The following is a 16,257-nucleotide window of genomic DNA, read 5'->3' as shown; positions in this document are numbered from 1 at the left end:
AGAGGGTGACAACGTGACAGGATAATGTGTGTGTGTAGACAGTGAGTAATTGATCTGCAGTCAGCGAGTATTATTGAGCAGAGCACGTTCGTTGTTATAGCGTTTGTTTTAGCGCGATTGTCGAAATTAAGTGTATCGTAAAGTTATATTCGGAAATAATAAACCAGTTTTATTAAGTAAGGACTTGTGTCGCTAAAGTTTCGTTGGAACGAAGTTACGGAAAGTTAATTAACGAACGGAGACGTAACAATACATACCTACTATCGCAATGGTATTAGAAACAACTTGAATGCCACGCCAATGTTAACTCATTCGTAAGACTCAATAATGATAATTACAATAAACAAATATATGTGTGTGAAAATTTTTAGCTCGGCTTGCGCATGAAATCTAACTGTAGCAAGAAAAAAATAGAAAGAGAATGACAGACAATTCGGAATGAAACAGTTTCTCCTACATGGTAAAATAAAAGATAGGGAGAGAAATGAGGGAGGTAGTTATAGAAAGTAGTTATCTTACCTAAGTTGTTATGTACTGAACTAAACTAGTCCATGGCTGATATAGAAAAGGGGGTGTAAAACTGTTGCCCTAAAACTGTGTACCATGATTAAATGAAAACGTATGCGAATAAATTTGTCTCTTTCATCTGCTGGAAATGTAGAACAACCTAAAGAAATTTAGCTCATAGTGGTTATAATATTCTGTATTATATTTTGAATAATGAACAGGCTCGGTAATCATATTTCAACTTTAAGTGGATAAAATGTTACTCGTAAAACAGCACAATAATGTCGATCTTACGTTTATAAATTTCTTATGATACTTGAACGAAATGGGAAGGAAGTCAGCAAGAGCCCCTGACTTCGGGCAGTGATCACGTGCTTTATTATGTCTCGCTAACGGGACAGCGCCTGCAAGCTGTTGCTACATTAACGTAAAGTACAAAGGCCTTGAGAATCGACATTTGTTACCTAACGCTCTACGGTTGAATATGTAAGATCTTGTTCGTGTAATATCGAAGGTCAAAGCCAGTGATCTTTGAAGTGTGAGGGCAAATGTCCAATATTTCGTATATCACTGTGACGTAGTTTGTTTATACGGTTCAATCCAAATTTGGTGATGAAACGTACGGGAGTGAATCGTGGCCGCCTGTTGATATAGGTTTTTAAGATTAGTAGTTCGTATATCTTTTTTAAACTGAAGTCGAAGTGATAAACTTATTTTGTGACGAAACGTAACTTGTCTTCATGGGTGGTTGACCAACATTATAATTAGCCTATAGGCTAAAAATCTGATTCTTGGAAAATCACCATTCAAATGAGCACTATTTCTGAAGAATTGGAAAATGAACGGTCACAGTGTGGAGATTCTGGGCCTAATTTTAGCCTGTTACAAATAAGTGATAACACCACCGACCGTCTGTCATCGGTGTCACGATTGATTCATCCTTGGCGGGTGAATCTTCCCCCGTTATCATGGGATTGGAGTCGTCTTAAAAGGTACACTTTTCAGTCACAAAGTAACATTTGGTAGGTCTTAAAAAATCTGAACACGCCTTACGTAGCATGTAACTTGTAATGATAAATGTACTAGTAACTGTAACGTTATATTTATAGACCCCTAAGAAGTGGTAAGGCCAGTCAGGCCATGACCTGACCACTTTTTCATGGCATGTATAGCTGGAACTTGTGTATTAAACTTGCTTCTTTTAAATTCAATAGATTGAAGTGTGTGTGTGTGTTTGTGCAATATTTGTAATTAAAATGGCTCAAGATTCAATCTCGTAGCATTAATTTTTTTAAAAACTTTCTGGGCATGACATGCTTTGCATGCGGTAGCGTGCTTTTCGTATATCGTGTGTCACGTTGTTTAGCTGTGTCAATGGCCTGACCAATATATTTAATATGAGTGTGATAATTTATTTTGCATTTGTACCAATTTAATTTAAACTAACGAGAAGAGTAAAAAATAAAGAGAAATAGTGTAACTAAGTTGAATCTAGTTTAACTCCTTTCACTTTATATAATACCATCACTGTTTTTGTTTTGTATTGCATTGAAAAACATTATGCTACTTTTTATTTATTTTTTAATTCCAAAAATATGATTTGATGTAACTGGGAAAAGATAAAATAATTTTAATTTAGATGGCCATAGTGTGTATTGTAAGGGCTCTTGCTCTTAAAGTTGTGTATTAGTAAATGAAATCTACTAAGAAACAGTAGGTCCTTTCATCTTTATCCATTTACAGAATTTCTTAATCTGAGGTTAGGAATATTATCATGTTGCACAAGACTGGTTATCCCTCATTTAAAACATTAGTGCACATTCAGTTGTGACTTCCATATTATAAGAAAAATGCAGATCAGTTAATGTCTATGACAGCATAACCTGATTTTGAAAAATTTGGGGTTTTGGAGAGAGAGAGGCTTAAGCATTTTTTTCATATCTGAGGACTAAGATATTAATATTGAGTAGGTATAAAAGACACATTTAAGACTTTAACAAATTAACACATAGGCAGTAAGTGACCATTTGTTTCTTCAATCCTGTTGCATACCTAGTCTTAAGAAAATGTTGAAATTAAAGCTGCTGTTTGTTTTTTTGGAAATCATCTATCCCATTCTTAAATACTTATTAAGTGCCATCCTTTACTACCATTGATGGTAACTCAGTCTATAAGCCAATCAACTATTAGAAGAATGATACTGTCATAAGTGAAGACTGGCTTTTTTTAAATTTTGACATGCTTCATCTCATTCTATTGTCTTTAGAATACAGACTAAACATTAGAGCCCTCTATCCTATTGATCCCCTAGTTAATCTTGTAAACTTGAAGATCACTACTTACTCTTTTTTTCTCAGTAGAAAATGAGTTAAAAAATCTTAACCTATCCCTGTAGAATAACTTTTCCACCCATGTAGTCATCTTAGTAGCCCTCCTCCTTTCCAGTGAATTGGTATCATTTCTTGGTACACATTATTCTAAGCGAGGGCTAACTAGTGATTTATTTAAAGATAATTACCTATCATTATTGTAATCAACGTGTTTATAACTACACCTGAAAGCAGTCTATTAGCTTTAATAACAACAACAGAATACTGCTTCAATGGGTAGAGTGACTTATCCACTACTTGTGCCAATATCCTTTTCTTCAGCCTCACTGAGTGGGTTCTTATCTGTATAAAATGTGTGATATAAATTATAATAATACAGATGCATTACCTTACACTTAATATAATCAAAGGTCATTTGCCAGATATTTATCCAACTTATCAATTGACACAAGTCAGTCTGTATAGTTCTACAAATCATCAACAATACAGCTAGAAATACCCAAGAGTTTAATGTCATCAGCAAACTTAACAAATTATGCCTTTATCACAATCGTTAATGTAAATAAAAACAGAGGCCCAAGCACTGACCCTTGAGGTACGCCACTAGTAACAAAGGTCCAGTTTTTACTGGACTCCAGTAATAAGAACCATTTGTTTTTTTTTCAAATGTCACTACAATCCAATTAACTCATCTTTCCCCAACCTCAACTGATGTGATTTGCTTAACTAACTTTTCAAAAAAGTTAACAGATTAGTAAGGCAAGATTTCCCTTTAGTGTATTCATCTTGGCTTTTGTAAGTAAATTAGACTACACCTTAATTATGTTTTGATTTCTTATGATGTTTACTTGTTTGGATGCATTCCTTTTATTGTTATCTTTCTTAACTTTCTATTAGAAAGTGTTTATAAAGTGTTGCACAAGAGGTTAATTATAAAGTCAGATTCTTAGATAGTTATTGAAAATGTTAAACAGAAGGTGTATAAGAGTGTTTTAAAGTAGATCCCTTATTGTTTGTTATATAACTTTTTGGATTGTAATATGTTGCTAAAATCTAATGATATGAAATTCTAAGGAGGTATTGATAATGTTAGAGCTTCTTTTATTCAGAAGGACTTGGACAGTTTTAATGAAAGAGTAAGAATTTGGGAATTCAGTTTTAGTTTTGAGAAATGTCAAGTAATGCACTTCAGATATGTATGTAAATTTGGTAAAAATATGCTATGGAAACAGAGCATTGAAGTTGTAAAAACAGACTTTGGTATGATGTATGATTACTTAAGTAAAGTTAATGACTTCTAAATGTTTAACAATAGGATTTATAAATAAATATGGTTTGAAAAATAAGAATGTTATGGTAATATTGTAAAGGACATTGAGGAGTTTTCACATTGAAATACTATGTATAAATTTGTCCCTTTACTACAGAAAAAACATGAACAAGCAGGAAGGATTGCAGACTATGGTCACTATAATAATATTTGTTTCTTGGGTAGGAGTATAGACAAAAGCTTAAAACCCATGACTTGCTTTCTTCAAAGCTTTCAAACATGAGTAATCCTTCTTGGAATGGTCTTTTAAAAAACAGAATAGATATATCTAAAAATACAAATCATTTATGAAGGGCATGTTCAATGGACTGAGATTTAGAATCTTTGGAAAAAAATTATAAATACATAAACAGAATTTGAAAGTTATAGAATAGCTTACCAGGTTATCTTGCCTGCCATTAATTTAAAATTAATGTACATGTTTGTTGGATATTTAAGGGCAACATTTTGTATGCATTGTTTGTTTTGGTGAATAGATGATGATCTCATTGGTTGAGTTGTCTACTGTCACCTTTTTTTGATGAAATCATGTTTGTAAAGTTTAAGCTATTTAATCAGCACTGTTTAGAAATAAATACATAAATATATATTTATATATGTATATCTTCTTGTATTCTTCCCTTACTTAAATTGAATAAATTATTGTGCATACTGAAATGTAGTAGCTAATCTGGTTTGTGAGTCTACAATATCATGTGGCTGAATATCTTAATATGCAGTTTCTGGTTCTTGAAAATTACCTTGATCCTTTAATCACTTATAGAAAAACAGGTTAATTACCCTTATTTGTATGTGTGAAGCTAACACTGATTGTTATCACTAGTTAGAGCTGACTTAGGTACACTACACAAAACAGCACCAGATAGCCAACTCAGCATGTTGTTAGCTTATCTAAAATACTGAATGACTGTGCCAAACCACACCAGTCCTCCTTCATAAGTGTCACATGACCTCAGCCTTAATTACTATAGGCATAGGCAGTTAAGCTACATCTTATTCATAAAACCTTTTTCTTTTACCAGTCATTGTTTAAATACAGTAATACCCTTCTCTCAGATACACACAATAATAAGGAAAATTATTAACATACCAACTATATTTAACAAGTTTAGTAATGAGTAATAAAATATAGGAATGAACTAAGTGGCAAAAGCCAGTGTACATGTACACATAGTCCAGAGCACCTCTCTGCCTATCAGAACAGCTAACCTAAATTAGATGTGCTGCCCTGTTTCACCTCTGTAACATAACTATCAAATAACAGTTTAACAACACTGGGCACATTATGAAGCAAGTCATTCCACAATAGTATAACAGTTCAAAAAATAATTCTGTTAAAATATAAACTACATATACAGTGTAAAGAAAATATCTGCCATTATTAATGTGTGAATTGTGTGTTAATGTACATTCTAGATCACATATATATATATATATATATATATATGGAATAAAAGACATGATAATGTAAACAGCAGTGATAGGACCTACTTCAAGTGAAAGTTCATCACCCTGTGTATTGAATATAAAAAATATTAAAGATATATATATAAATGACTAAAAAAATAACACACATATTCTTGCAAACATAAATATATTAATGTTGGTCATTAAGCAGGTCTTTGACCCCAAACTTGTTCTTAAAGGTCGAAAATTATATTCACTGGTGACAGTAATTGTATAGACAAATATGGATATAGCTTAACATTCTAAGAATAAATGGTAACACATATAAACTGTGTGTTAGCCATAACCTTAAAAATGAAAGTATAATTCAGGTCTTTATTTTGTCAAGTGCATTATGCGGTGTAGAATTTATCATATTTCAAGAATATTGACATTTGTTTTATTAATTTTATCTTTAATTATTAAAAGCAAAACCAAACAATTAAGTGATATCCAGAGTGTGAAAAATCTAGAAATTATATAATATTTTTTTTACGAATTACATATATCTTGCATTTACTTTATATATTTATTCTAAAGCAGTTTATTAAAATTATATGTTTACCACATCTGCAAAACAAGAATTTGAGGTTATACATATATTGAAAGAAATAAAAAATATTGCATGTCCATACATTTATAATTTTATTCAAATTTTTTTAAGTCTAATTCCATTTTATATTACCTTCAAGAAACTATTTTTGAACTTACAGCAGTATTTACAAAATTTGATGTTTTGAAAAGTAAGAATTACAGAGTAAATTTTGCTTTGATTAATTCAGAATAATTGTTGAAGATACTCATCATACTTAAATTTTGCTCGTGGTGTTCTTGGTGAAAGAAAAAAACTTCTATTTTTAAATTGTATTAACAAACTTGAATGGAGTTTAGTTTTTCTTTCACAAAAATGGATATGAAATTTATGAAATAAATAAAATTATTCTAATTCTTTAAAATAATTGTACTATTTTGTATTATTTCTATTTCAGAATTTTGGAATCAGATTCCAAATCACTAAATTCCTTAACACACACACACTCCCGAAAATCATCTGATACTAGCCTTGTCTCTGTTCAGTCTTCTCACAGTTATCACAGTGTAGCACCTGAAGATGAACAACTAGAAGAAGATGTTTGGTTGGTTTGGGGAAGGATAGTTAATGACTGGGATAGCCACATAAAGAAAAAACTTTGTATGTTAAAGTAAGGTATTTTTTTTTTTTTTTTTTTTAGTTTTATTTTAAGATGCTTATTCCTTGTGTTTGTTATTTCATATGCATGAACTTATAAAGTTTGTAAAAATTAACTTTTGGTTTGAAACCCAACTTAAAATGGTAAAGGGCCAGGTATGGCCTAGTGGTTTGTATCCTAGACTAGATTAATTCTAAGGATCAGTGTTTCCTGTTGCCACAAAAGCACACACCATGCTTTGGGGGGCCATGGTTGGATTATTGTACTAATGATTTACTATATTAGCTTGTAATCCTTGCAAATTATTTTTACAAGAAACTATTAAAAAATTATTTCACAAATGATCTTTTAATATTTGGTGTGGCCACATTTGACAACAATAGCAGCTTTGTAACTTTGATAATGTCTATTTTATTCAATTATTAATGTTGGAAGAATCTTTAAGATTTTTTGTCAGTCTTCTCAGATAATTGCAACAATCTAAGTGTAATCTGAATCATACATATCAAGGCATGGTATCTGTATAATGTTAATAATATCTCCTTGTCCTTTTGTTGAAAGTTAAATGAAATTGTTACAACTGAAACCAAAGTAATCTTGAAAGCAGATTTTTGCATGCAGTTACCTGGGGATTTCAAAAGGGAAAAAATTAATGAAGCATTAAACATAAAAAATTTACTTGTATTGGAGAAAACTGCTGTAAGCAAATGATTGTTCATCAACAGAAACCCACTTTTGAAAGACATGTAAATTCAAAGATACATGTATGTTTATGTATGAAATATAATGGGGCTTACACACTTTTTTATTGCCTTTATTGTTTTCATTCTATTTTTTTATAATGTTAAAGGATGCTCCTACATCATCAAACTTGTTTAACCAAAGAGAAAGAAACCACTAACTATGTTGTATAAGGGTTTAAAAAATTAATCTGCCTAATAAATACTACATCTTTAAATCTTATTATTTTTTAACGACGTTTATAAAAAGATCTTAGTTGTCTGAAACCCCCTCCTCCTTCCCTACAGAGAAATGATTCAGCATCATGCATTTTTTTCTAATTGTAAAAATCATATATTGGTTAAATTTTAATATATATTCAGCTACTGTACAACAAGAATAAAGCTACAGGTCTTTAAAAATATTTTGATGTAAGATTATATATTTATATTGCTAGAGAAACACGATATTTAAAAAAATGTTTAAAAATCATTAATAATGCACTTTTCCTTTCATACATGCTTAGATATGCCTGTATTATGGGTAAAAATAAAACAAGGGTTGGTCTAAACAAGGAGAGAAATAATGACGATCTGGAAATGAATTTGACATTGCTTATCTACTTCTCTTGTGATCCAGGAGCAGGTTCGAAAGGGAATCCCACATCACTTTAGGGGAATAGCATGGCAATTGCTCTGTAATGCTCAGAATTGTTCTGCGAAGGAACGTTTCGCAGAGTATATGAAGAATTCATCACCTTGTGAAAAGGTGATTAGAAGAGATATTGCCCGGACATACCCTGAACATGAGTTCTTTAGAGAGAAGGATGGGCCAGGTCAGGAAGGTCTGTTTAATGTTATGAAAGCTTATTCACTACATGATAGAGAAGTAGGATACTGTCAAGGAAGTGCCTTCATTGTTGGGCTACTACTATTACAGGTAAGGATTATCAATCTTAATTAAATCAGTAATATTTGAATAATACAGTATTTTAGGCTATTAATGTCAAAAGCTATTAATATCTCACTATAGTGTACTATATATAGTGTCCTGTTGATTGATATAGTTGACTCCCTCCTGAGAACATGTATATTTGGATGTATATTAATAGCAAGTGCTGTTAAAGTATCATTTAAGTAGGCACAATTTATAATTGTAGTGCTCATTTATACACACTGCTGTGTTTGATAAAATTTTCATGTTATAACAGATACTAGAACAATGCTGTAAGAGAGGAAATCATATTTCATCTTCTGTTTATCTATATTTATATGTATATACTGTGTGAGTGTGTGTGTGTGTATAGGAGACACACTAAATTTATATTTCTAGTAAGTAGATTCAGTTGCTATTAGCTAACTTATCTAAATTATTTTTGATACTAAATGGTTCTTTTAATCCAGTAACTTAGTCCATATAGAGATAAACTAACTGTAACAAAAATGTAAAAAACAAAACAAAAAAAATATGAAAATGAAAGAATAAGGCAAACAAAATCAAACACCATATCACTATTATCCAAACATCTAAAGTAAAACAACATGTAAGACAAGAGTGACATTAATTTTAACATTTAAAAGAAAAAAGGTTTAACACACAACAATTATATTAATATTAACTTCTAACAGGTATACTAATTCCAGCACATAAGGAAAAACAAAATTTAACACAATAGCATCTTTTTACCATGGATGATATTTTAAAACACTACAAATTGAGGTTGAGTCTGATAGATGGATGGATCCCTACCTGTGTGTGGGTCATACTTCTGCAAGTATTTCCCCTACTAGGGTATATATTATTCATTCTTCAGTGTAACTTGTAGCTTAATTTTCTTTATCCGTTCTCTATTTTTGCCACATACTCTAGTTGGTACTCTTGTACTAGAAGACAATCAGAGACACCCTAAGTCCATTATGATGCTTATATAATGTATGCTTTTTAAAGAGAAATACCCAAACTTTGACCAATAGAACTAAGGGAATTATAGGATCTACTATCCATAACTGTAGACTTGTTGAGCTAATGTTTAAAATAATGTAGTATTATCATACAGTAAGACAAAGAGATATGTTTACATATAGAATAGAAAATCTGATAGTTAACCATCAGAATTCTGACAATACAAAAAAAAGTTTTGACATTACCAATATATGTAGAATTATACTTTTAATATGAAAAAGTTATTATGAGCTTTTAATTTACACCATTACCTGGCAGAAATGTGACTTGTACAGTTTAAGATGTTTTAATACTTGTGTATAGGAGCAGCAATGGGCAACAGTAAGTTTTAAGACATGTAATTAATAAGATAATATAGCTACTGGCAAGTTTAGCAGTTTGCACAATCAGAAGGTGAAATTGAAATGAATATTAAACTCAATAATTTCAGTTTTTACAAATAGTGAAAGAAAGGTATATATTCACATATGTACTCACATTATAATGGCATTTTTATAAAATAATTTGTGTTTTCAAACATTTCTAGATGCCAGAAGAAGAGGCATTTGCTGTTCTGACAAGGCTCATGGAAGATTACAGACTTCGAGAAATGTATAAACCCAGCATGGCTGAACTAGGCTTATGTATGTACCAGTTAGAGTCCATTGTCCAGGTAAAATTTCACTGTAATTTAGTTAAGATAGATCTTAGAATTCTGAAGCAAATTTTTCTTCAAAGTTAATAGCAAAAATGAAAATACATAAACATAACTTGTAAAGTCTCAGCACCCTACTTTTTAGATTTTGTTTTTTTTAATGTTCGTTCTTTAAAAGTTTATTTTCTAACTTATCTGTCAGGCAAGTTATAAATTTAATTGCATAAAGAAGACTTGATATCTAGTTGTCCTCCTTTTTGGAACCTAGAACCCAAAAGAGAAAATTCTCATACTCTTGGACATAACTGGAATAAGTGCACTATTTATCTAGGACCATAAACTGCTAATAAAATGACTGAGAACTGTATTCAGACTATGAAAAAGAGTTAAAATTCAACTAAAAGATTTTGTTATCTTTTAGTTGTAAATAATATAAGTTATATTGACACAAGGTTATACAGACAGCATTGTGTATGTTTATAGTTCTTTGTAGTTTAAAAATGTACTGTGTTGGTATAATACCAATAAATGTCATAGTATAGATTATGTTTAGAATTATTTTAATAATGAATTGTGTGTTTTTAAATTGTTTGGAAGCAAAAATTAGTGTTGACTATATAATGTTAAAGTATGTATGTACTGATGAAGTAGATATCAAACATAGAAATGTGTCAGCTTTATTTTGTTGTCCAACTTCTTTATTACACACTGAGCCTGTTCATACCTATTTTCTCATGTCCTACCCAGAGGAATGAAGGCTCAAGCTATAGGAGTATCAAAAATATAAAATTAAATCTTTCACATCATTGTCTCAGTTACGTAGTACATTGCATCGTTCATAGTATAACGTTTCCTTAAACCCAGCCCTTGGTAATAATTTTATGCTTTGCCTATGTTTCATTATATGCTCTGCTGAAACAACAAGTATAGTTGCAATACAGATAAATAATAAATTAAAACATAAAAGTAAAAGTGTCTAAGTCATTCAATTAAAAAGTATTTGGAATGACAAGAAATTATATCATCACTCAAGCTCTCTACCAAAACATCTAGTCATCATAAAATATTCAATTCTTAGTTTAAGCCTTTGTTATAAAACATTTCAGCACATCATGAAAATCCAGGTGGGCTTGTGCATAATATCATTATTGAATACACAAAGAAAGTCTTCTTGCATAAACATATGTTTTAAACAAATTAAATACTTCATGATTTGTTCAACATTTTCTTGCTTCATGCTTTTATAATTGGGCTGTGTATTTTTTTTTGGGGGGAATGTCATTTAATGTCTATATACTCTGACCTTTTTTTGGGTCAATGTGTCTGGGAAACTTGCCATAAAAACCAAAGTAGCATTCCCAATCAAGAAACAAGGCAGGAACATTATTACAATATTCAAACACTTAAAATTCTTCTTGTTCATAAAGCATCAGATAGAAAACTAAAAGTACGTCACTTTCAGATGAGCTTTGTTGGAATGAGTTATTTTAACCTTCTATTGTAATTGTCAGTGTGTATTTGTGTGTGTATCAATTTAATGAATACAATTTCTTATTAACGAGTGACAAAAGCAAACCAAAAGTTTAGGGAAAAATTAATGTTTCATTTTCTGTTGTGTAGGTATGAATGTTACATGTTTAAATTGTTTTCCTCATTGGTGATAGACAATAGTGCTTAGTGCTTCTACAAGTACTATTTCCTTTAATGACAAATATCCACTACTGATAACAGATTTCTTACTTTTCCTTCATAGGAACTGATTTTCATAAAGTTACATCTCAACCATCAGTAACAAAAGTTTTATTTTTTTTTCCCTCTCAGAAACTGATTCCTATATAGTTACACATCCAATGTCAGTAACATTTTTTTTGTTGTTGTTTTTCATTTCAGGAACTGATTCCTGAGTTACATATACACTTTCAATCTCAAAGTTTTTACACATCAATGTATGCATCATCTTGGTTTTTAACCCTCTTCACAGCTAATCTTCCACTCCAACTAGCATCAAGGGTAATGGATTTGTTTCTCTCTGAAGTAAGTACTTTGTGAATATTGGGTGTTGTATTAAATATGGGAGTAATGTAATGAAACTAAGTTAACTCCACAATATATATTTGAGCAAATTCATTGCAGTGTAAAACTATAAAAGTTGCAGCCATTTTTCTTACACTGGTTGTTGTTTGTATTGGGATCATGTAGGTTGATTTTGTTTTCTTTTTGTAATTCTGTTAAATTAAGCCTGAATTAAGTTTTAGTCTTGGTTTCACTGATTTATTTTTAAAATTTTATATTTCATCCATAATTAAACATACAATATAATGCATTATTTTAATCATCAGGGAATAAGCACAAAAAAATTAAATGTTTCTAAACTGAATGTGAGACAGCTGTCTCAAATATGAATTTGAAAAAAATGTATGTGTTTTGAAAAGATTCAAGTCTAGTAAAATTTCTTCACATTGTTTGATGTTAGTTTATCTTTGCCTATAAACCTTTAAATTATACCATATTTGTTGAATACACACACATTTAATGTTGAAATAAAATGTCTGTAGCTATGAAAATAAAATGCATAATATCTATATCTTTAAACAATTTCAAAGAAGTTTCATGAGTATGATTTATTTATATTAATCTTTATTACTGTCCTGCATAGGATGCATGCAGTTAAATGATCAACTAATATTAATGTGCTTGTATGTCACTAATTCAGCAGTTCGTTTTCAGTTGAATGTGAGTTTCATTGAAAATATTAGAATAAATGCTTTTATCAGTAGAATCCTATTCAAAGAAGCAGTATTTCAAGTTTTGTAACTTTAGATAAATAAATTATGCCATTTTGAATAGTTGAACTTTGTTTTATAGTTTCTTGAAAACAAAATCATAAAATCAACCAATATTCGAGCAATATTTTATTTAATCTTAAGTCATCAGCACTGTTACTTGTAGCTATGTGTGTTTTAAGTTGATAGAGATGATAGGGTAAAAAGTAAGTTTCTTTCCTTGGGCAGTTAGTGCAGGCTTGTCCTTTAGTCATCTTTTACTTTATTTTGTTTTTCTGTATATTTGTTGAGTCATTTTTTTTTTGTTTCTTCAAGAAATTTCTTAATTTTCAAGGTAAGTAATTTCATAACTGAAAAAAAAAACTGTAGACAAGAAATCATTTATGGCACAAACTTCAGGAAAGTAACTTAAGTCAAGACTAAAAGCATAAAATGTAAATTCAACTGATGATGGCCCAAACAAATGAGGCTGAAATATGTAGCAAGATATCTTTGTTTTTGTAATAATTAATATAATTTGGTTTAAATTATGTATATTACTTTTTTAAATTTAAGAAACTTATTTTGTATACTCAGAAAAACATCAAAGCAACATTCTTACCACTCACATGATTACAATAATATTATTTGTATTTATTCAGAAAATAGCTGAACATTTGAATTAGCATGTCCATGTTAGGTATTATAAAAAGATGACAACATTTCTTCAAATTGTTTGTCTTAATTAATCACATAATTTTATTAATAATCTCCATGACAGTGACCAATTTGGTATGCATAAATGACTGGATAAAGCCAGCATGGTATGTACAGTAAGTAAAATGTTTAGTAGAAAAAGTGGTGTAGCACTTGCCATAAAAGAATTGTGATGGTTCTTTAACAGAAAGAAAAAAATTTAGTATATGCAAATGTTTCTTAAAGTGCTGTTTGATTGTGTGTAATTAATAATACAAATTAAGATACTCAAGTTTAGTGTATCCTCTATAACCTGGTGATAAGCATGTTGATATTGGAGTTCAATCTCTCTCCAATGGGCACAGCAGAAATAGTCCCATTGTGCAGCTTTACACTTGACAACAAACAAACTTATTTACTTTACTGTAAACTTGACAAATTTGGTGCTATTAATTATCTCATTACATTACAGAATTAAATTTCTGAAAGAATTACTATCACTCTCAGAGATTGGTGTGTGTAAATGTAATTTATGTTTTTGCTGAATCTATTTCTTAATTTTCAGGGCATGGAAATGATATTTCGTATTTCAGTTGCCATCTTGCAGTTCTGTAAAGAAGACTTAATTCAGCTAGACATGGAAGGCATGCTTAAAGTCAGTAAACAAACTATTTTCCTTGTAATATTTTTTGTGAGGTGTTGCCAGTTGTTAACAATGTCAATACTAAAGACTTGATTTAACTTTGATGAGATGCAATCACAAACTAAACATAATGGCAGTGATTTTAATATAATTTTGGTGAAAATGTAACTGAACATAGGAACTATAAGAATATGGGATAAAGTATTGTAACTGTGTTTACCACAACACCAAGTAAACTGTCAGTTAGTTAATGTATATAAGATACAATCAAGAATATATTTAGGCCCTGTAGTGTATTTGCAAATCTTTATCTGTCATATCAGTGAAAGTTGTGTTATCAAATATTTAGAATATTATAAGTCTATAATTAAAAGCTGTTTTTTTTGTCTTGATTTTTCATTGGTGCTTCTGAGCTCAACCTTTAATATTGTAGGATTACTTTTAAATAATGGTAGTATTGAATCAACTGAAAATAGGCTGCAGATTAGTTAGAAACATTGTACCAACTTGCATAATGCTATTTCCACAATTAAATGAGCTACATTTCCTTAATGATTTGTTTGATAATCTGCAATGGAGCATAGATATTGTGAATGTGATTGAAGTGATGCACTGGAATTACATTCCTAAAATTATTACCTCATGCATGTTGACCATTAAGACTTCACAGCTAAATAAAGTTATTGATCATGATTGACTTTGGAATATTGCTTCAAAACATTATCCTAAAATTAAAAATACTCTCTCTTTTTTTTAATTATTTAATAGCTCACATTTGAAAACAAGTATTATTTTTGTATGATGGGCAGTGGTAGACTTATAGGTACTAGGGGCCTGATATGATAGTTTTACATAAGAAAAAATTGGGTATACGAGTTAATAAACCACTGCTTTTCAATAAATATCAAAAAAATGACAAAAACTTTTGTTCAAAGAATTGTCAAAATAAGATTTAAAAATCTTTAAAAAACTCGTACCATTATGTTCCTTTTCAATTTCAGCAGAAAACTTTTTTTTAGCTATGGGGTGAATACATGTCTGTTGCACATATTAGTTAAAATAACATCAATCGTGCACTTTAGAACTACTTTAGTATTTTTCATTTATTTATTATTTTTTGCTTTGTTTCTGTTTTAAAAAATGGCTCATTACACTTTAAAAAATCTTCTCGAGGTATTGCAGTTTTTTGGTTCTTAACAATTATTAAAAAGTTACCCTTTAAAAATTTTGATAATTTATTTATTTAATTTCTTGTTTTTCCTTCAAGTATTTTCAGAAAGAAATGCCTTCTAAATGTGAAACAGACCCAGACTATTTGGTAACCATGACACTTCAGGTCAAATACAACAGCAAAAAGATGAAAAAGTTAGTATAATTGTAGTTCTAACCTTCAAACAGTCATCAGTTGGTTTAAGCAATTTACCAGTTCAGCAGAACAGAGTTTTACCATGTATGGTTTGTCATTAGATCTTAAATATTATAGTGTTTAATACACTTAGTAGTTCTAAAGACTGGCGAAAAAGGACTTTTATGTCATATTTCTAATTATAAATCAAATTATCAAAAATTTATATAAATATCTTACAAACTAGAATACTTGTGAAAGACATTTGCATGATTTTAATCAAGCTGCGTCAGAACAGCTTTGCAGGTCATGTATTGCCCTGTGGGCTACTACAACTGTAGACCTTCCAACTCTTACAATTTAGGTGTAATTTTTCATTTTTCTTTTTTTTTCATTTTATGCTTGTTCGAATTGTTGTGTTATTTTACAATTTTATATGAAATTCCAGAAGTTTTTCAATGACCTTATTTTCTACTAGTAATTTTCCAGAAATATTTCAATGCTCTTCACTATGTATCTCAATCTTACAAATGTTTGAAATAGTTGATCTTTGATAGGTTGTTTAGGCAGAGTATTCATAATGAATCTAAGTTTCAAATAGACAGCAACTGCCTGTTATAGAAACCTACAAATGTAGAGGACGACGTTACGTAAGTCTTCCGCCTTTCGTCTTCAGGAAACTTTTGAAACGT

The 16,257-nt window shown here is 30.2% G+C and overlaps 1 protein-coding gene across 3 annotated transcripts in view; it reads left to right on the top strand.

The window, feature by feature from the left end:
* Positions 1–868: 868 nt before the first annotated feature.
* The window catches only part of LOC106469928 (ecotropic viral integration site 5 ortholog-like), a 39,807-nt gene continuing 24,418 nt past the window's right edge, over positions 869–16,257 (top strand). Inside the window, exons 1-8 of one of the 3 annotated variants that reach the window (XM_022398502.1) lie at positions 869–1,499; positions 6,603–6,815; position 7,719; positions 8,163–8,462; positions 10,012–10,137; positions 12,010–12,153; positions 14,143–14,232; positions 15,488–15,585. In XM_022398502.1, coding sequence (XP_022254210.1) covers positions 1,318–1,499; positions 6,603–6,815; position 7,719; positions 8,163–8,462; positions 10,012–10,137; positions 12,010–12,153; positions 14,143–14,232; positions 15,488–15,585 — 1,154 coding nt within the window. In that variant the 5' untranslated portion in view covers positions 869–1,317. The remainder of the gene's footprint in view (positions 1,500–6,602; positions 6,816–7,718; positions 7,720–8,162; positions 8,463–10,011; positions 10,138–12,009; positions 12,154–14,142; positions 14,233–15,487; positions 15,586–16,257) is intronic. The other 2 variants (XM_022398501.1, XM_022398500.1) reach the window with 2 other exon arrangements.

Source organism: Limulus polyphemus, unplaced genomic scaffold, assembly GCF_000517525.1.
Source record: "Limulus polyphemus unplaced genomic scaffold, Limulus_polyphemus-2.1.2 Scaffold3727, whole genome shotgun sequence".
NCBI lineage: Eukaryota > Metazoa > Arthropoda > Merostomata > Xiphosura > Limulidae > Limulus > Limulus polyphemus.
This window is presented reverse-complemented; position numbering and strand designations above follow the sequence as displayed.